The following is a 21933-nucleotide window of genomic DNA, read 5'->3' on the forward strand; positions in this document are numbered from 1 at the left end:
CTAGATTTTCTGAGTCCCAGAAATATGTTTGGTCTAGTAATACCAGATGGGTCTTTGATCTGATGTGTACTTTTCTGTTTAATTCTAGTTCATATCAAGTATTGGTGCTACCCTTGGCTCTCCGAAGCAATTTTCCTTGTGATTCTATACAAGATACCACTTTCTTTAGCAATGGCTCAAGTACCAAGGGATATGTGGCTGCAGAAATCCTGGCCAAAGACATACCTGATGCCCGAGACATCTGTCTTGGAGATAGACTGTACTATGGGAAGTTTTACAATGCACCCTTGAAACCAAGAAATGATTACCTTGTCATATTGCGAATCACCAGTGAATGGAATCAGGTACATTCAGAGTCCTCAAAAATTATGAATTTTATTCCTGGGAAATCTAAATTCTTTGAGATTTTGGGGGACATTGAGGAAATGGTTAAACTTTTGTTTTTACATCACCTTTGTTTTCTGAACATAGCCCTCACCTCTACCCAGCAAGCTATCTTTTATAACAAGCAGTTTTGTAAAATTAACCAACATTTTAACTGAATCTGACAGTGTACACAATGTTCCATACCCATAGTCAACCACTTCTTCAAAGAAGGGAGGGAGGTACATTTTTTTTCATATCTTCTTGAAGGATGTTTAATCATTATTATAGTATACAATTTTGCTTAAGTTTTTCTTTCTGTTTACACTTTCCATTTACATTAGCCATTCACCAATTTATGGGCATGCTCTTCATTTCTAGTTCTTTGCTACTACAAAAAGTGCTACTAAAAATATTTTGTGATATATGTGGCCTTTGTTTGACCTCTTTGGGGTATATGCCTAGCAGTGGAATTTCTTGGTTAAAAGTTATGACTATTTTAGTCATTTTATTAAAGCTCTAGATTCTTAAAAAAGTAATTTGCCAGTTTCATATGACTTTGATATGTACCTTCACATTTTCTCTACTGTGGGAATCTTAGAAGTTTTAGAATTCATCTATTAATAATCTCTTAATTTTTGTAGTTAAGGAAACTGAAGTGAAGGGAAGTTAAGTAATTTGCCCCAGGCCACATGACTGTTTTGTGGTGTAGCCAAAGCTTGGATGCAGGTCTTCTGATATTTATTCCAATGTTCTTTGAAATTCCTAGGAGCTGTAATGATAATTGAGATTTCACTTTTCATTATCCAGGAGAGCTCATAGGGTTCTTTGTGAAGACCCTGCCCTAAAGAGGTTCTCTTCTCTCCCTGATGAAAGTGTTCTTTCAACACCCCAATTCCATCTTGATTCATCTTTATTGAGGCAGTCCAAAAAGGAAAGCCATGTAAATGCTTCCTTGCCCTCACAATTTTGTAGTTACTGGGTCTCTCATCTTCCTCTTGTCCATACTGTAGTCTACTCTCACGAACGTATTTTGAACAAGGAGAGAAGGGAGAGCAGAAAGCGCCGGACAGCTGTTATGTTTAGTACTCACAACTGTCTCCATTTTCCTCTTCCTTTTCTGCCTTCTCTGGTCACTTGTCTTCCTATCAGACTAAAAGAAGGTCAGAAGAAGAACAGATAGACTAACAGTATAGACTAAAAAGGTTTCAATGTCGTTTTTGTTCACCTGTTTTTCAGTCGTGTCCAATTCTTCATGACCCCATTTGGGGTTTTCTTGGCAAAGATACTGGAGTGATTTTCCTTTTCCTTCTCTAGCTTGTTGTATAGATGAGGAAACTGAGGCAAATAGGGTGAAGTGACTTCTCAGGGATCACACAGCTAGTAAATGTCAGAGCTCAGGAAGATGAGTCTTCCTGACTCTCGGCCCAGCACTCTATCCTCTGTTCTACCCAGTTGTCCTACCCACCTAGCTGTTCCACCTTATCCAATGTACCAATAAGTAGAGGGTATAATGAAGCATTTCTCTTATCCCATGAGCTTTTCATATGATATTGTGGGTAAAGTTGTCACTCTAGAGGACCCAAGTTCCGTACCCAGAAAGCCATAAGAAGACAAGAACACAATGCTGAACGTTTCTGTTCACCGTCTCTTTATGGGTTAGGTTCAGTATGGAGATAATTCTTATCATGATGACTCTGTGGTCAACTTCACTGCTTACCCTGGGAATGAAGAGTCAAGTGGAGTCATCTGTTATAGGATCCTGACTGGGCAATGTCATTGTCAGGCATGTACTGGGGTCTTAGATTTAGAGTTAAAAGTGACTCGACTAACAGAGGCTACTTAAATTACCCAAGGTCATACAGGTAGTAAGTAACAGAGCCAAAATTCCAACTTAGGTTCTCTGGCTCCAGGTCCCATGCTCTTTATATGGCACCATGCTACCTCCCTAGGAAATTTGGTGGCCATTGATTATAATATCATGTTCAGAAATGCCTTTTGCCTGGTACCATCAGAGAAGTGGGATGTGAATTAGCCAAGATTTGAATTTGTAAAAGGGAGCTGGGCTCCTGCTTCCAGACCCCAGACCACCAGGGTTTTAAAGTTGAGCAGAAAACTTAAAGAGTTGAGGGCATAAGTGATATTTTCATCAGTAATGCCAAAGGAATGTAAGTCATTTAGAAGAGAGGTTAAATCTGAGAAGTGAGCAATTTGATATGAAGATGTCAGGAGAACAGGATGTAGCGTGGTTTTCTGAACCATTGCTTCATATACAGGAATGTTGGGTGCCTGGCAAGGGATGTAGTATAGGAAGCACTAAGAAGAGAGTTTGGAACTTAGATGATCTAATTTAAGAAAGCTTTAAGCTGAAAAATGAGGGGAAAGGAGGAAAGTATCAGATTAAACCAGATTAAATAATTACTGAGGTCCCAGAATCCAACTCTGAAGTTCAACAATTCAACATATCTAGTATTTACTAAAAATGTCTACTTTGTTCAAAGTACAATGCAAAACCAAAATAGACTTGCCTTCAAGGATATAGCATGTACACAGATAAGTACATGGAAGAGTAAGTATACATGGCATCACCAGTGGATAGGGCACTGAATTTAGTGTCTGGAATCAAACAGAAAGTAAGCATTTATTAAGTGCCTACTATATGTCAAGCACTGTGTTAAAGTTCTGGGGATACAAAAAGACAAAAAAAGAATAAATTGCTCTGTCCTCAGGAGGCTTCCAATCTAATGGCAACCCACAAAAGAAAGCTAAAAAGTGGGGGTGAAGGAGAAGTAATGGAGTCCAGCCCAAGGAGTGTAGCTAGTAGGAAATAAAGAGTTTGCTGGTTTGTGAGCCCTGTTTAAATGGAGGCTTTGGGAGAAGTTCTTTGCTCTGCCTTCCAAGCCTTCCAACCAGAAGGTCAGAGGGTATTGAGGATCTGAAGATCTGGGTTCAAATCTCATCTTGAACATTTACTAGCTGTATGACACTTAACGCCCTTATCTTTCTCATCTGTAAAAATGATGGGATTGGGCTTGAAGTCTCTTCTAGCTATAAACATAGGCTCCTTTGTTCCAATGATCCCAAGGCCATTAGGTGGGGAACTTGGGTGCAATGGGCGGCAACTTTATCATCTACCCACAATGACAAATAAAAAGCTCATGAGATAAGAGTGGGGCTTCACTACACCCTCCACTCAGGTAGAAGACCTGATAATTCCTGTCTTCTTGAAATCTGGGAAAGGGCAATGAGGAGGAAGAAATGCTTGGTGAATGTGTGATTTTCTTTCTTCTGCCCATTCCAGACGTAGAGTAGATCTAAATTTTTGTTCAGACCTTAGAGATATCCTGGTGGCTGATCTGTAAGGGCCCACCAAATATCAGTTGTTTCATCCTTTCACACCAGGCAGAACCATTCTGAAACCATCTTACAACCAACAGGCCAAAGAGTAGACCTGGCCAATGAGGTGTCAGTCCTTAGAACATGTTCATTAATCTCTGCTGCATTTGGCAACATGGAGGCTTGGTAAGTTTCTTTCTGGAAATGTGATGCAAAGGACTCTTTGTTTCCTTTTGGCTTACTGTGTTTACCAGAAGAATCTGGCAGCAATTCTGGTTGTTAGACCTCTGGTGGTTCTATCAACCTTTTGAAGCTCCTAAGGTCCTAACTGTATCCATTCAGTCTCTGATATTAATTCATTTAACATGGTGAGAGAGACAGGCTCCTGGGTGGGGAGATGAAGCAGCTGCTGTTTTTGTTGCTACTTTCTCTCCTTCCACATGGAGGCCTATAGCAAGCAGTTCTTACTTCACTTGCCACCAGGGAGGAGAGCAAGTTTTCATCTGTTTAGTCTTTTATATGCATGTTCAGTTCTGGCTCGTGGGCAAATTTAAAAGGCTTTTTGTCACCATACAGTAAGCTGACAGGAAATAGAAAATTCAAATGCATGCTGATGAGGAAGAGAGAAGGCAAGGTCCCTTGTTATATAAATAAAGAATTCGTCATACTTTAAATGAATTCCAAGACAAAAGATCTAATAGACTCTTCCCTAAATGCTTTTGTGATCTCATAGTTGCCATTCTGTGTGAAATTTCCCCTATCAGTCTGAGCTGTGAGACTGGGGAAGTTGTTTAAACTTCCTGGGTTTTCATCTCCTCATTTCAAAAGAAAGGTTGCAGTAGGTTCTGGCTACTGTTCTTTGGATTAAAAAAAAAAGAAGACATTTGCTTTTCTTGGCTTATTTTTGTAGAGAACATGATTATGATATTTTTTAGAAACAGAAGCCAGAAAACTGGGAAAATCAAAGGTAATTCCTTCCTCTCTGGTTAAAATAATAAGCAAGAACCCAGAAGAGAAAGAAATATCCAGAGTGTGGGATCATGAGATTTTGTACAAGAGAAACATTGGTTTAGTATAAGTCAATCATTTCAGACAAAATTCAGTGCCAGGAACTTATTTATCAGATAGGTCAGATTCACAGCATTTAGGATGGACACTAAAGATGGTCATGTAGAGACACATATGTAAGTGTCTGGAGCTTCAAGAAAAATTAGATAAATTAAAAGTCAGCGACTAAGTTGAGATGAATATGAAAAAATGATTGTGAAATGCTGTGGAGTCTTTCTCACATATTCTTTAAGCACTCATCCCTCCCCCTTCTCCATTATACCAAATTACCCCTTGATTCTTAAGAAATGACTCTTACTTCACTGAGAGTACTGAACTCATAATGTCCTGTAACATGAGTTCTCATAACTCTAAGATTACTGAAAATCAAAACTAAAAAAATCTGGCCATAACATGATGCACCAGTGAGAAGCAACTGACTTCTATTATGAAATCTTAGCTGACTGGCAGCTCTGCTTCTCCCCGCCCCCCATCAGAATGTTTCCTGTATCATTAACTCGTGTCTCCTCCTCCCCTTCTAACTGCTAAATTCAGTGACCTGCGTTCTGCTCATGTTATTCTGCTTCAGTCATAACTGACATTGCCAACCACCTCCTCCTCCTTCCAGAAATATTCTTGTCCCTTATCCTCCACGATGCTGCACTATCATCTTTCTCTTCTTATCACCGTGACTGCACATTCTATGTACACCTTATGGACTCCCCTTCTTTCTGCCTCAGAACTTCAAATGTTCCCTGATGTTCTATCTTTGACCCTCTCTCCTGATAATTGGCTACCGGGCCAGTCCACTATTTCAGGAGGGACTCCAGCCATGCTTCACTCCCTTCTTAACTCGACTCCCTAGCCTTCTCATACTCTTCAACAACTTCCATGCCCTTATGGGGGTACCCTTTCCCTCCAACTATTTCAGCTCTTCGTTCTGTGTTATCTCTTTCCCCCGCTTCCAATTAAAATATAAGCTCCTTGTGAGTAGGGACTATCTTTACTTGTATTTGTTTGTGTCCTCTTTACTCCTACCCCACCTGTACTTGGCAGAAAATGCTTAATAAATATTCTGTCTGTTCATTCCTTTCAGTTGTGTCTGACTCTTCATGACCTCATTTGGGGTTTTCTTAGCAGAGATACTGGAGTAGTTTGCCATTTCCTGTCCAGCTCATTTTATAGATGAGAAAACTGAGGCAAGCAGGGTTAAATGACTTGCCCAGGATCACACAGCTAGTAAGTTTCTGGGGCTAGATTTGAACTTGAGATGATAAGTCTTCCTGTCTCCGCGGCTGGCATTCTATCCACTGTCCCACTTAGCTGCCCAGTATTCTATCTACCTAGATATTTTCTTAGCCCTCTCTCTTATCTTCCTCCATGATCTCATTCATCCCCACAGCTCATTTTCCTATCCCATCTCTACTTGTAGAAATCCCTCAAAGCCTCTGAGGTCCAGAATCATCCCAGCTGCTAATGATCCCTTTTTTCCTTAGAAATCTTACCATTATCACTTTGTACCTCCTTTTTGGAAGGAAAGGAAAGGGAATAGACATTCACATGGCACTCACTATGTGCCAGGCACTGTGCTAAGTGCTTCCCAAATATTACCTCATTTGTTCTTCACAACAACTCTTTGTAGCAGGTGCTATTATTATTTCCATTGTACAGTTGAGGAAACTGAGGCAAACAGATCTAGTGACTTGCCCAGGGTCACACAGCTAATGTATCTGAGGTAGGATCTGAACTCAGGTTTTCCGGACTACAGGCTCAGTGCTCTATCCACTGAGTCACTTGGGTGAACTTTGTGTTATATTTATTTGTACATGTGTCTTTATATGAATGGGATCAAAGGGCTTACAGATTGTCATCAGTCCCTTCTTTTGTGATGCTCTGGCTTAGCCTGGTCTTACATAAAGTCCTTAGCAGACTCATTTTCCCCTCACTTCTTTTCACTCTTTTGTGAGGCAAAATGTTACATCATCTTTTAACTTTCTCTGTAGTGTTTTTCAAAGAGTGAATATTCAAAATGGTGCTACCCTTGACTTCCTTGTTTCACTACTTGTCAAAGAGATCAGGAATTTGCCAGTGCAAGGCCATTTTGGGGCTGTTTGGGTCTGCAAAGAGCAAATTTAGTCAAATATGTCTGAGAAATTATGATAGAGTCATTGCCTTAACTTTCAACCATTTCCTGTTTTTCTGAATTCTTAAGACAGGATGGGTTGTAAATCTTAGATCCTCATCTTTATCTCTTTTTCTAATTGAGTATTGATTGTAACCTTCATCTACCCAGTCTATTGCACATTAACATTTCCTACCTATTAAAATATAGTTTTGTGTGTGTGTGTGTGTGTGTGTGTGTGTGAGTGTGGGTGTGCGCGCACACACATACACATGATATTGCTCAGTCCCCCACAAAAGTCCTTCTACACCACCCTTATTTCTCAAAGGTTATTCTAGCAAAACATGAGCTCTTGCAGGTTCTTCCAAACTGGAAATGCTTCAAGTATGATTCTGGTGATATTGTACACAGTGTATTCACTGTCTGTGCTTTGGGGTCCAGTGCCTCTTCAATCTTTTTTCTTCCCCTCCTCTCATCTTCCCCTGGGTAATGTGTTTCTGAAACAAGAAAACAAGCCCCCATGCAGCTAATCAAATCTTATGTGCCATCTGTTGCAAAGAATAAAAAAAAATAGAGTTCTATGAAGGACTTAATGAGATATTCCAAACCAAGTTCATTCACATGTGCCTTAATATTCCAATGGCTAAAGTGCAAAGGTAATTATAGGATGAGATTTTTAAAATGCTTTGGGAGTTACAGTTTAAAAAAATTCAAAATAACACAAACATTGAAATATAGATAATCAAAGAATAGATAAATGAAGCTGAAAACAAACAAACAAAAACCCATTGAGTCGATAAATAAACTAGGGGGTGGTTGTTTGAAAAGACTAATAATACAGAAAAAATCCTTAGTTAATATGATTTTTTAAAAATAAAGCCACATAAACAAAATCAAAGATTTAAAAGGAGAATTCATAACCAAAAAGTAGTAGAAATTATTAGAAACTATTTTGTCTAATTATATGTCAGCAAAATTATTATCTTAAATGAATTAGATGAGTATTTAGTAAATATAAAATATCTAGGTTAAGAGAATGAAAATAGAAAATTTAAACAACCCAGCCTTAGAAAAAGAAATTGACAAACCATAAACACACAAAGGAAAAGATTATAGTCCCATATGGATTTATGAGTTAATTTTGTCAAATATTCAAAGAATAATTAGCTCTAATAGTTATATAGTTTGCAAAAAATAGATAAAGCATTCTACCAGACTCTTTTTATTAGATAAATTTGGTTCTGATACCTGAACTAGATGGGGATAAAGCAGAGAAAGGAGACTGTAGATATATCTCTAATGCATATATATGCAATAAGTATGCAAAAATGTTGAATAAAATATTAACAATGAGGATTCAGAAACATATTGAAAAAATTATTCACTTTAACCATGTTGGCTTTATAGTAGGAATACAGGGTTGGCTCAATATTAGGAAAACAATAAGCGTAATTGATCATATTAACAAAAAAACCATTGCAATCATTGGTGGTATCAATTGATAAAACACTCATTAATCAAACAGGCATTTTTAAGTACTTGTTATGTATGAGGCAGTGGGTAGGCATGGAGATACAAATACAAAGAATGAAACAATCCCTGCCCTCAAAGAGCTTACATTCTAACAGAGGAGTTAACAAGTACGTATATAAGTATATAAGAAATGCAAAATAAATACATGCAAATTAAATACAATTAAAAACAAGTGCACATATAAATATATGAAGAGCAAGTGCAAAATAAATACATGGAAATTAAATACAAGGGCAACACCAGTTGGGAAGGAGAGTGGATTAGAGAAGGCATCTTATAAAAGAAGCTGCCTGAGCTGGGTCTTGAAACAAATATGAGGAGAGAATGTACTCCAAACATGGGCTGGCTGTACAGTACAAAGGCATGGTGATCAGAGATGAAGAGCTGTATATAAGGAACAGAGAAAAAGTCAGTCTGGCTGGATTGCAGAATGTAAGAAGGGAAGTGATGTACAATGATCCTGGAAAGGTAGTTTTGGGGGCAGAGTGTGATGAGCTTTAAAAGAGATATTTATATTTTATTTCAGCAGCAATAGAGAGCCACTGGAGTTTACTGAGTAGGGTCTGGACTTAAGGGAAACCACTGGAATAGGCAGATTTGTGGTAAGGAGGCCAATTATGAGGTTATTGGAATAGTGTAGGTGAGAGATAAAAACTTGAACTAAGGCAGTGAGAAGAGAAAAGGGGTCAGGTTTGAGAGATATTGTAGAGATGGAAAGAGCAAGATTTGGCAATTGATTGGATATGAGAGATGAAGGAGAGTGAGGAGATGAATATGATACTGAAGTTATGAACCTGAGAGACTAGAAGAATGGTGGTACTTTCCACAGAATAGGGAAGTTTGGAAGAACAGTGGGCATTTTGAAAGTGGGGCAGGGGAACATTTTTTAGTTCTTTGGACATGTTAAGTTTAAGATGTTTCTGGGACGATAATTGGTGTTGTGAAACTAAAATTCTAGTGAGACTTTGGGGCTGGATGTATAGTTCTGGTAAGTATCTACATGAAATGATAATTGAACTAAAGGGAATTGATGAGGTCATCAAGAGAAGAGGGCCAAGGACAGAACCTTGTGGAACTTCCAAAGTTAGGGAGCATGATATAGATGATGAACCAAAAAAGGAAATGAAATGGTTAGGCAGTCAGGAAGAAAAATAGGAGAAAGTAGTATGAAACCCAGGAAGAATGCAATATGCAGCAGAGAGGTCAAGAAGGCTAAGGACTAAAAAAAAAAAGACCATCAGATTTGTCAATTAAGAGAGTTTTGGATCAGTGGAAAGAATAGTTTCACCTGAGTGATAAGATTGGAAGCCCGATTGCAAAGGGTTGAGGAATGAGCAAGAGGGTGACAATTGTGGGCAATAGTACAGAAAACTTTTTTAAGAAGTGTGGCTGAGAGAGAGGAGGAGAGATATAAGATGATAGTTTGGGGGTAAGGCACAATCTAATGAAGGTCCCTGTTGATATGGAGAGATTGAAGGATCATTCTTCAGGAGAAGACAGAAGGGGATGTAATTAAAGGCACATGTAAGAGGGCCCAGCCTTGGAGAAAAGAAAAGTCACCTCATTATTAAAGATTGGAGGAATGTAGGAGAATGGGGGCTGATGTTAAGGGGTTTTGAGAAGAGAAGGAGAAAAATAAGAGGTCATGGTTAATGGACTCAATTTTCCTCAGTAAATTAAGAGCTGAGGACCTCAGCTGACAGGGTGAAGAGAGAAGGAAGTGTGGGAGACTGGACAAGATAAGAGGAAGTTTAGAATACATTTTGTGGTTTGTGAGCTATTGAAAGAATGAAATGGTTGTTTTGCCACAGTGAGATGGTGAGGATAATGCAAGGCAGGGGTTTAGCAAGTGATGGGTAATAATAGGACAAGAGTGTAAGGGATTAAAGAATGAAGACTGCAGAATGGAATTGATTAACTCTAGGATTAAGGTTGGGAAGGAAGTGAAGTCAGAACAGGGTAGTGGCCTGAGAATGTCCTGAAGGGGACAAGGATTGGAGGTCTTTATGAGGATGAAAGAATAGGCTCAGGAGATTTGGCAATGTGAAAAGTCTTGGAAGAGCCCAACTCTCCTGAAAGTACTCCTATAGAGTTCTTATAGGGCAAAAGAAAGAACAATGGAAAAGAAACCAAAGAAAACCTTAATAAACCCTTCTAATCCTGTCTAGAACTATTTAAGAAGCCTGCAGATAGTCTGAATGGACACAGGTTGGGGAAGGAGGCATAAGCTACTTTGCTAGGGAAGCCCGTACCAGAGTCAGAGTAGTTTCAGGCAGCAAACTCCTGGAGGTCCATATTTAACACCCAGTGGTGTTAACACTCGGGTTTAGGGGGTGGGAAGGGATGGATGGGGAGGGTTAGGAAATGTACACACAACACACATTCTGACTCTGAACAAGTTACTTAACTTCTCTAGAATTCAGTTTCCTCATGTGTAAATTGAGGAGGGATCAGTGATGTCAAATTCAGATGGAAACAAGGGCAACTAATCTGTGCATAAGGATCCCTGAACTTTCTGATTAGATGATTAGCTTTGGATTTGGGTTTAAAGGATCAGGGTTTGAATCTTGCCTTGGTGATTTACCATTTGTGTGACCCTGGTCAAGTCACTGAACTTCTGTTCCTTCTAACCACCTTGAGAATAGCTTCTACCAAGGCAGTTAGGCACTGTAAGTGGATAGAGCCCTGGGCCTGGAGTTAGGAAGACCTGAGTTTAAATCTAGCCTCAGGCATTTACTAACTGTGTGACCCTGGGCAAGTCACTTAACTGCTGTCTGCCTCAATTTTCTCCTCTGCAAAATGGGTTATAATAGCCCTTACCTCCCAGGGCTGTTGTGGGCATCAAATGAAGTAGTATTTGTAAAAGTGCTTAGCATGATGCCTGGCACACAGTAAGCACTTAATAAATGCTTATTTCCTTCCTTTCTCCTTCTTTAACAATTTTTGCCCTGTGCAGATCACAGTGCTGGCTATCTACTGGCTTCCAGGTCATTCTTCCTTCTTTCTCAAGGAGTTCAGCACCTCTGTTACTGTCTTCTTTCTTTCCCAATTCCTTCCTTTCAAAAGTCATGTCGATGCTCCCTCAACCTTCCCATGTCCTGAGTTTCCTCAAGTCCCATGACATTCTCCTCTCTGCCTCAACTGTGAACAAGGATGGTTACCCTGGATCTCACTATTATCTACAGGTGTTCCACTTCCTTGGTTTAAAAAAAATGGGATATTACTTTACCTGACCATAAACTTATATCATTTCATCTTTCTCTATGCCTCAGCCCTTCATTACACTGGAGTAGGGAATAGAGCTAGAGGGCACAGAAGGAATAGCTCTGGTTCAAGACCTGATAGTTTTCTATTTTAACTAATAGTTTTCTTAATTCTGGCTAAGGCTCTGTTATTTCTTTCTTTTTTTTCCCACACCAACAAGCAACTTTTTTTGCATGAAACTTAAAATTAGGTACAACTTGCTATTCCTTTTAAATATGTAATACAGTTTAAATATATTAAAAGATGTATCATGTAACTTTTCCTTTTCTTTCTTCCCTCCCCCCCAACCTAGAGATAACTACCATTAGACACAATTATGTGTATATATGTAAAATCATTCTATACATACTTCTATTTATCAGTTCTTTAGATACAGATAGCATCTTCTTTCATAGGTCCTTTGTAGTTAATTTGGGTACTTATAATAGTCAAAATGACTTAGTTGCTCAAAGCTGTTTTTAAAACGATATTGCTGTTACTATATACAACCTTCTCAAATTGGTTCTTCACATTTCACTCTTATTTCGTGCAATTCTTTCCATGTTTTTCTAAAATCATTGAGCTCATCATTTCTTATAGCACAATAGTATTCCATCATGATCATATACTACAACTTGTTCATTCCCAATTGACAGGCATCCCCTCAATTTCCAGTTCTTTTCCACCACAAAGAGAGCTGCTAACAACTTTTTAAAACATATAGGTCCATTTCCTTTTTCCCTCATCGTCTTTGGAAACAGATCTAGTAGTGGTATCTGTTATTTCTTTCTTTCTTTTTTAGGCAATTGGGGTTAAGTGACTTGCCCAGGGTCGCACAGCTAGTAAGTGTTAAGTGTTTGGTCTAAGGCTGGATTTGAACTCAGGTCCTCCTGACTTCAGGGCCGGTGCTCTATCCACTTCACCACCTACTGGCCCGATATCTGTTATTTCTGCTAGGCAGAAGGGCAGCAAGTAGTTGTGGGGCCTTATGGAATTGGTTGCCTAGATAGGAGGCTCATAACTTTTGAGGTAGGAAGGACCTTAGAGGCCATATAATTCAACCCACTTATTTTACAAGTGAACAACTGAGGCTGAGTTTGTCACTTTCCCAAAGTCACACAAGTAGGGAGGTAGCAGAGTCAGAATTTGCACTCAGGGCCTCCCCACCCCATCCCCCATGCCACAACTGATGAAACTTCAAAGAGGTTAAATGTTTTGTCCAGGGTCACATAAGTCCTGAGGAATCAGATGCTAAGATTTGAACCTAGATCCTCTGACTCCAGGTCTGACACATTTTTGCTGTACCATGGACCTGGCAAAAGTCTTCATGGAGGTACATGTAACCATGATCATATACATATGTTGAGGGATTGTATAGCCCCGGTTGAACCTGCCATGCCTCTCAATTCCAGGGTAACAGGTACAATGTGATAATGATTTCTGGGGACAATGATTGTTTTGATGTATTTTCCTTTGTAGGTGAGAAGACAGTCCTGTGTAGTTTGGGCCGAAGTAAAAGGTAAGACCATTTGCTGCCTTATTTCCCCCTCCCCACCCTTCCCATCTCCCCCCACCCCTAATACTCCTACCAATGGGGCAGAATCCCATCTGTAGCAGTGAGTTGCGGTTTAATTGCTACATGTTATTCATTTGCACAGAGACACTTACAGTAAGGGTTGACAAAGGACACCATCTGATTCATCTGGGAAATTTAGTTACACCCAAATGATTTATTTGAAAAGACTGGCCTTCAGGCATGAAATTGGTGGAGGATTATTTTAGGGAGTCTCTTTATTTCATTTGATACTTTCTATTTGTATGTGAAATAGCATCTCTTAGCCTATGAAAGTAATTCTGAGCATTCATTATGTCTTTGTGATGTATGATTTTTCTTAGTAGTAGCTTTTCTGCATGTTTAAAACTAGTTCAGACTGGATAGAAAAATTTCCAAGGTTTTGTGCAAGTAGTCCTCCTTCCTTCCCACATTCTTGGTATACACTACCCCCCAACTCCCGCCCCTGACCTTGGCCTCTGAATACCTGATTTCCTCCAGAGCACAGCTCCCGTTCCATTTCTGGCATAAAACCTGCTCTCCTTCTTCCTTCCTGGTATTCTCTCCTTCATAAACTTACTGTGTATTACTTGGAATATGTTTCAGATTTATTTATTTGTAAACCTTTTGTACCCTACTGAGTAGCATGTAATTCACTGAGGGCAGTGCCTTGTACATAGCCAGTGAGTAATAAATGCCCATTGAATTGTTGAGTTATTGAAGAAATGGATGATACATTCTGTCATGTTTATTTATTTATTTATGGCAAAGTGGCCTATTGTCAAAATTCTATGTGGCTTTGGAATTGTCTTGGTTCTGTCCCGCACATATTTAACCCATCTAGGGACTGGCCAGGAATATTGGTGGAAGAAAAGGAAATAAGCTAAAAAATTAATATCTTCTGAAGACAATCCCACTGCTTTTTTAAATGTAAGGCACCAAACAGGCTTCTGACATATTCTTGTTCAGTGGAAAGAGAGGTTGTGTGTGTCAAATGCTTCCCCAGTTTTAAAGAGCTACATAGGTATTAGTTGTTGCTATTATTATCATTGTTTGTCTACCTCTCTCTCTTTGACCTCTTGTTAGGAAGGCAGCTTGGTACAATAGGAAGAGAATCAGATTTTGAGTCAGAGAACTTGGGTTCTAGTGCTAGCTTTACAATTTACTTGTACAATTCTGTAATCCTATGAACCTATGAAGTTAATTAGCCTCTCTGGGCCTCAGTTTCCTCAGCTATAAAATGAGGGAGGTGGACCACATGGATGACCTCTAAAATCCCTTCTAGCCCTAAATCTATGTTGCTGACCAGTGGTTTTTTTGTGTAATGTCTTAGTGACTCCCGCTTCAGGGCAGCATTTAATCAGAGAAGCTTGGAGAAATTCAGGGTCAATATGGATCCCTTTTGCCAAATTCTGGCAGAATTTTTGTCTTTGCCTAATGTTGGAAAGTATGTGCTAGAAAATGGTGAAGTGTTGGGTGATGAAGGAAAGAGCTAGTGGATAAAGATTTAAAAGATGGGGATTCAGTTCGTAGCTCTGTCACTTAACGATGTGTGACTCAGCAAGTTCCTTAATTGCTCTGAAATTTAGCAAAGTAAGGATTGGGATGGCTAAGTGGCACAGTGGTTAGAGCACCAGGCCTGGAGTCAGGAAGACCTGATTTCAAATCTGGCCTCAGACACTTGCTAGCTGTGTGACTGTAGGCAAGTCATTCAACCCTGATTGCCTCCAGAAAAATAAAAAAAGAATAGAGAGCAGTCTGATAATACTAAATTGAGGATTATAGCAATAGCCTACATTTGTATAGTTCTTTCAAGATTACCAAAACTTTCCCCACAACAACCCTGTGAAATCCAAGCATACCTTGTTTTATTCCATTTCACAGATTTTTTTTTTAACAAATCAAAGGTTTGTGGCAACCCTGTGTCAAGCAAATCTATTGGCACCATTTTTCCAACAGTATGTGCTCATATCATGTCTTTATGTCAAATTTTGATAATTCTCAGAATATTTCAGATGTTTTCATCATTACTATTATATCTATTATGATAATCTGTGATCAATGAGCTTTGATATTACTATTGCAATTGTTTTGGGGCATCCTGAATTGCCCCCTATAAGACTAAATGTTGTGTGCTCACTGCTCCACTGACTGGCCATTCTCTGTCTCTCTTCCTCTCCTTGGGCCTCCTTATTCCCTGAGACACAACAGTATTTAAATTAGATCAATTAATAACTCTACAAAGGCCTGGAAGTGTTCAAGTGAAAGGAAGAGCCAAGCAAACTTTATTGTTTTATTTTAAATTGTCACAGCCACCCCAGCCTTTAGCAACCACCACCTTTATCAGTCAACAGCCATCATTGTTGAGGCAAGACCCTTCCCCAGCAAAGATCATGACTCGCTGAAGGTTTAGATGATGGTTAGCATTTTTTAGCACTAAAGTATTTTTTGATTAAGGTATGTACATTTTTTTAGACGTAATACTATTGCACACTTCATAGACTACAGTATAGTAGAAACATAACTTTTATATGAACTGGGAAAACAAAAAATTCACATGACTCACTTTATTGTGATACTTGCTTTATTTCAGTAGTCTGGAATGTAATCTGTGTATCTTCAAGGTATATCTATAGGTAGTACTAGCGTTGTTATCCCCATTTTAGAGATGAGGAAACTGAAGCCTAGAGTTCAGAAGTAATAAGCCACACAGTGAGCTGGGTGAATAACTATGTCATAGTTTTCTTCTCCCCATCTGTAAAATGAGCAGGTTAGACTAGATGGCCTTTGAGGTCTGTTTGATCTCTAGGTTATGAAGCAGTTTAGCTTTTGTTCTTTCTAGTGCTTCAAGTTACTCAGACTACCCACCTGAGGTTGTTATGGGAACAGAGTTAGAGAGGCTGCAAAGCATTATGTAAGTCTGAAAGAGTATTATTGTTATATGCTTCTAAAATGATACTTTTCCTTCATTGCCCAACCTTGCTTAGATTTCATGATTTTTACTGACACACATTCTCTCCCAAAGCTGTGCTTCTTGACAGGCTCCATATAGTAACCTTCCTTCTTCATGGTTCCTAATGCACTCTGAAACAGAGTGACAGACAAAGGGCTTAGGCCAATAAAAGGAAAAATAATGATATTGCATTTATTGATTAATAATAATATTAATTAATATTTATATAGCACATTGGGCACCTAGGTGACACAGTAGATAGAGCATCAGACCTGGAGTCAGGTACACATGAGTTCAAATCTGGCTTCAGACACTTATTGGCTGTGTGACCCTGGGAAAGTAACTTAATCAGTTTGCCTCAGTTTCGTCATCTGTAAAATGAGTTAAAGAAGGAAATGGCAAATCACTCAGTGTGTCTTTGCCAAGAAAACCCCAAATAAAGTCACAAAGAGTCACACATGACTGAACAACAACAACATAGCAAAATGTTTTCTAATATCATCTCATTTGATCTTCTCAACAACCCTGTGAGGTAAGTTCTATTATCTTCCCCATTTAACAATTGAGGAAACTGAGGCAGACAGAAGTTAAGTGACTTGACCAGGGTCACACAACTAGGACGTGTCTGAGGCAAGATTTGAACTTAGGTCTTTCTGATTCTAGGTCCATTGCTCCATCTGTTACACCACCTAGCAGACTATGTAGAGATATAATGCTGATTTTGGGTTTGCAAAATGTTTTATGTGGAATTTTTTTTTTAATCCTCACAACCACCATGTGAGGAAAGCATTCTAGTTACTGTTGTTGTTCAGTGATTTCAGTTTGTGACCTCATTTGGGGTTTTCTTGGGAAAGATACTGGAGTGGTTCTCCAGCTTATTTTACAGATGAGGAAACTGGGGCAAACAGAGCTGAGTGACTTGGCCAGGGTCACATGGCTAGTAAGGGTCTGAGGCCAGATTTGAACTCAGTTCTTCCTGACTCCAGATCAGGGACTCTATCCACTGTACCACATAGCTATCCATTCCAGTTACTAGAATCCTCTATTTTACAAGTGATGAAACTGAGGCATGAGAGGTTTAATTTCTTGAGTACATTTCTTCTCCCCACCTCCCACTTGTTTTTCAGGGAACTCTAACCATGAGTCACAACCTAAGCTTAAAACAATTGGTCTGACTTAGGAGGCAGAGCCAAGATGGCAGAGTAAAGGCAGGGACTCACCTGAGCTCTCCCCCAAACCTCTCCAAATACCTTTTAAAAATGACTCTAAACAAATTCTAGAGCAGTAGTACCCACAAAAAGATGGAGTGAAACAAATTTCCAGCCTAAGACAACTTGGAACTTCAGCAGGAAAGGTCTGTTGCATTAGGGTGAGAGAGGAGCACAGTCCAGCACAGGCCACAGGGTGCACCAGTGCAGACCAAGCCCCAGCAAGCCTGGAGCAGACTTTGGGAGTGACTGAATCAGCAGCAGCAGCAGCAGCAGCGGTTTCCAAACCTCTCAGCCCCTAGACGCCAGAGACAACTTAGAAGGTCAGCAGGAAAGGTCTGTTGCACCTGGCTGAGAGTGGAGCATAGTGCAGCACAGGCTGTGCCAGCACAGCCCCAGCCCCAGCAAATCAGATGAAATAATCAAAGCTGTCTATAGCCATGTGACAAAATAACTCACTATTGATTGGAGAAATGCTAATTAAAACAATTTTGAGGTACTGCCTCATACCAATTAGATACTGACTAATAGGACAGAAAAGGTAAATGACAAATGTTGGAGGGGAGGTGGGAAAAATGAGATTTTAATGCACTGGTGGAGTTGTGAACTGATTCAACCATTCTGTAGAGCAATTTGGAACTATACCCAAAGGGCTATAAAACCATGCAATATCCTTTGACCTAGCAATACTACTACTAGGTCTGTATCCCAACAGAGATAAAAATAAAAAGGAAAAGGATGTATATGTACAAAAATATTTATAGCAGTTCTTTTTTTGGGATAAAAGAATTAGAAGTTTTGGGGAAACCCATCAATTGGAGAATAGCTGAACAAGTTGTGGTATGTGATTATGATGAAATACTATTGTACAATAAGAAATGATGAATAGGTTGCTCTCAGAACCTCGAAAGACTTGCATGGGCTGATGCAAAGTGAAATGTACTGTGTACAAAGTAACAGCAATACTGTAAGATGACCAGTTGCCAATGACTTAGCTATTCTCAGCAATACAACGATCCAAGACAACTCTGAAGGACTTATGATGAAAAATGCTATCCATCCCCAGAGAAAGAATTAATGGTGTCTTAATATAGATTGAAAAATAATTTTTTTTACTTTTTAAATATTTTGAGGATTTTTTGTCCATGTTTTCTTTCACAGCATGACTATTATGGATATATTTTACATCACTGCACGTGTATAAGCCATATTGAATTGCTTGCCTTCTTGATGAGGGTGAGAGTGGGGAGGGAGGAAGAGAAAGAATTTGGAACTCAAAGTTTTAAAAGTGAATGTTAAAAATTGTTTTTACATGTAACTGGGGAAAAATAAAATACTAAATAAAAGCATAAAATTGGTCTGCAAGAGGGATGGTTAATGACTTTGTTTAATTTCTTTTTGAACTAACCCATTTGTCCTATCAATGATAACTGATTAGCAGCTAATGATAACTAACTAATCATTAGGAACTAATAACTAAGCATTAGGAACTTACCCACTGTTGTAGTGCTCCTTGTCTATGGGCCCAGCAGTGTTTCATTAACACTAGACATGGGAACTCATCCCTGAGAGTTGGGACACAGGTCTCACTCCCTTATCCATTAAGAAGTCCTGCTCTGAACCTACACACGCTTTTGAGACTAGGTTCAATACTGAGGGAGCCAGGTCTTTTATGAGAGGAGAGCTATGTTTCCTTTTCTTCACATTCTTCAGTTCCTTAAATCCTTGTACCAATTCCCTCAGGACAAATTATTTAAAGGTTAGGTTGTGGTTCATGCCTAGAATTTACCCAGAAAAGAAGGAGTAGAAAAGTACTCAGTGTACAATAAGAAACAGGTTTGGAAGAAGTATTTATTTCTTATAAACAAAAGCAATGCTAATAATAGACAAAAGATTTACAATGTCCATTAACAGAACAAGGATTTAGTAATTTAAATTGAACATAAACTTAAACATTAAACAGGATTTAGTAACTTTAATTTATAATTTGCTGTAATTTAAGTTATAATTTGATACTTAAATTGCATCAGAACACAAAGCAGTTTGCAGGCCTATTGATTAGGCATTTTACTTTCACCTCAGCTCTGCACTATCTCCCTCAAAGTCCATGTCTTCTGGCTCACAAGGCTAGGGGCTTAGGCTCTTTTTCATGTCTGTAGTTGTCATCTCCAAGGCAGAAGCTTCCCTTACTAACAGTTTCCTCAGAGGATCCAGGGCTTCCCAGCTTCTTGAACAAACATATATATACCTTGGACATCTATACCTTGAGAATGATTTTTAGTGACCGTATTCAGAAAAGGAACTCTTTGTAGAGTAAAAGGCAGCCAGGGGACCAGATTTGTCAAGTTAAGTCCATGCTCTAAGGAGAAGCCTTGGGGTTCCCTCCATCATTTTATCAGAAGTCTAATGACAGAGTACTACTTGCCATATAGGAAATTTGAAGGAAGAGATTGAGCTAGAAGCTGTCTTGTGTTTTTAACTGTTTCTGCACAAATCATTCATCCTAGATCATTTCAGCAGCTTCCATTTACCCCAAACCAGCCACTTATAATGAGGATACATTTAGACCTCAAATATAACCATTTACTTAACAATAAGGTGAAAGCAATAATAATATCATAAGTATTTATAGGACAATTGCACGAATAATAAATACATCACAGTAATAAATACATAAATCTGGGACATACTTTCCTACCAACATACTTTCTGTGGGGGAAAAGTGGGTATACGTTTATATAGACCTGGCAGGGAAACACAAAAATGAAGAACACTTATGTGATATGGGTAACTCACAACTCAGGACTGTGAGCGTCAGTGTCCCCTTTCTTTTCAGGCTGTTAATAAAATGTGTCCTTGATGAACATAACCTGTATGTTGAGCAGATGCCTCCACTGCTAGGTTGAATTGGTCCATGCTGTGCTTTTCTAATACCACACTGAGCATGTCTTTGTCAAACTAGTTGATCTGCTGAGTAACATCTCTAATTTTTTACTTCCAAGCTGTTTTTTGCTCAGTTGAACCTATTTTCAGTAATATCATGACTCCTCTATAACACAATTCTGAATTCTGCCATTTCATCTCTCTCTTATGTTTCTGGGTTCAGATTCTGATTCCTCTCTGGGAATGACCCCACTTTAGCTTAAGCTGAATAACCAAATTCTCATGTTCTTTTGATAATCAGGTAACTTACATTAGTCCTATAATCATAGAAAAATTCTGGTGTTAATATTCGTCCAGTTATTCATGTCCAAATCACTGAAGCACATTGTGTTAGGTCCAAGGTGGCCCAAGGCCTGCAGGAGATTCATACCCACTTATGGCCATGGTTGGCTTGCAGTCAAAGACTTCATTGAAAAATACTAAAAAGAAGTAAATCCTGACTTCCCCATAATGATTGTTACTTCTCTAAGGAACAGCCAAAACTATGGGTCCACTCTGCTTTTCACCAGAAGAAGAATATTTCGTTCAATGGCCACATACATAGGTTCAACTGAGGCACTAACCTCCTAGCTGTTCCATGAACAAGACACTCCATCTCTCAGCTCTGAGCATTTTCCCTGGCTGTCCCCATGCCTAGAACTGTTCTCCCTCCTTGACTCTGCCTTCTGGCTTGCCTGGCTTCCTTTAAGTCTCACCTAAAATCCCATCTTCTAGAGGCAGCCTTCTTCAGCTCCTCTTAACTGTAGTGCCTTTCCTCTATTAATTATTTCCTTATTTATCCTGTACCTAGCTAGTTTGGATGTATTTGTCTGTTGTCTCCGCATTAGATTTTGGGTTCTTTGAGGCAGAGACTTTGTTTTGCCTCCTTTTGTGTCCTCAGTGCTTAGCACAGTGCCTGGCACATAGTAGGTGCTTGGCAAATGTTTATTGATTGACTAAAGTCCCAGAGAATATGATGAGCAAAGCCTGAAGTCCCAATAAAGCATTACAAACAGCTTTCCCACAGTCTGGGCTCTGTTGGACTGGGGACGAAATATATTCTGAAAAAAAAAATCTCTTCCATGTAAACTTTATATTGCATCCAACCCTAATTTTTCAGTGTCACTTTCTCCTCTCACTACGCAAATATAAACATTTCACCACAAAAAAAAGAAATTATTTCTGTTTTATTTTCACAATCAAAATAATCTATCAGCTAGAAGAGTAGATAAAAATAGCAACTCCTGTGTACTAATTAACTACCTTTAGTACTTCCTGCTTATAAGCTCAGCTTAAGTAAACATTGCTTTCCTTTATACCTAGAGAAAGGCTATTGTCTCCCTGCAGACTCTAAGGAAGCTCCAGGGCCTTTTCATGGTCTCTGGTCTCTCTGTACTCTTCCAATGTCTCCACATAAATTCAGAAGGATGCTAATTACTTCTTTAATACCTTCCTACCACTCTCCAAATGTTATTGCTAATGGGCTCTAGTTTCTCTTTGTGAGGACCACATGACCTAGATGCGTAGATCTCCAAGCTTCTCTGAATTCCCCTGTCTCAGTGGGTACATGGAAAGTCCCTGAATATGTTACATTTCAAACTCATTTAAAGCTCTGTCAGGGTGAATAATTTCTTGATTTTACAGCTTGGTTTCT

The 21933-nt window shown here is 39.1% G+C and overlaps 1 protein-coding gene across 1 annotated transcript in view; it reads left to right on the plus strand.

The window, feature by feature from the left end:
* SUSD1 (sushi domain containing 1) overlaps positions 1 to 21933 on the plus strand; it is a 334279-nt gene that overhangs the window by 275059 nt on the left and 37287 nt on the right. Inside the window, exons 15-16 of the mRNA XM_078152858.1 lie at positions 89 to 344; positions 13124 to 13163. Coding sequence (XP_078008984.1) covers positions 89 to 344; positions 13124 to 13163 — 296 coding nt within the window. The remainder of the gene's footprint in view (positions 1 to 88; positions 345 to 13123; positions 13164 to 21933) is intronic.

This window comes from Phascolarctos cinereus, unplaced genomic scaffold (assembly GCF_003287225.1).
Source record: "Phascolarctos cinereus isolate Bilbo 61053 unplaced genomic scaffold, phaCin_HiC Scaffold_4;HRSCAF=312, whole genome shotgun sequence".
Classification (NCBI taxonomy): Eukaryota; Metazoa; Chordata; class Mammalia; order Diprotodontia; family Phascolarctidae; genus Phascolarctos; species Phascolarctos cinereus.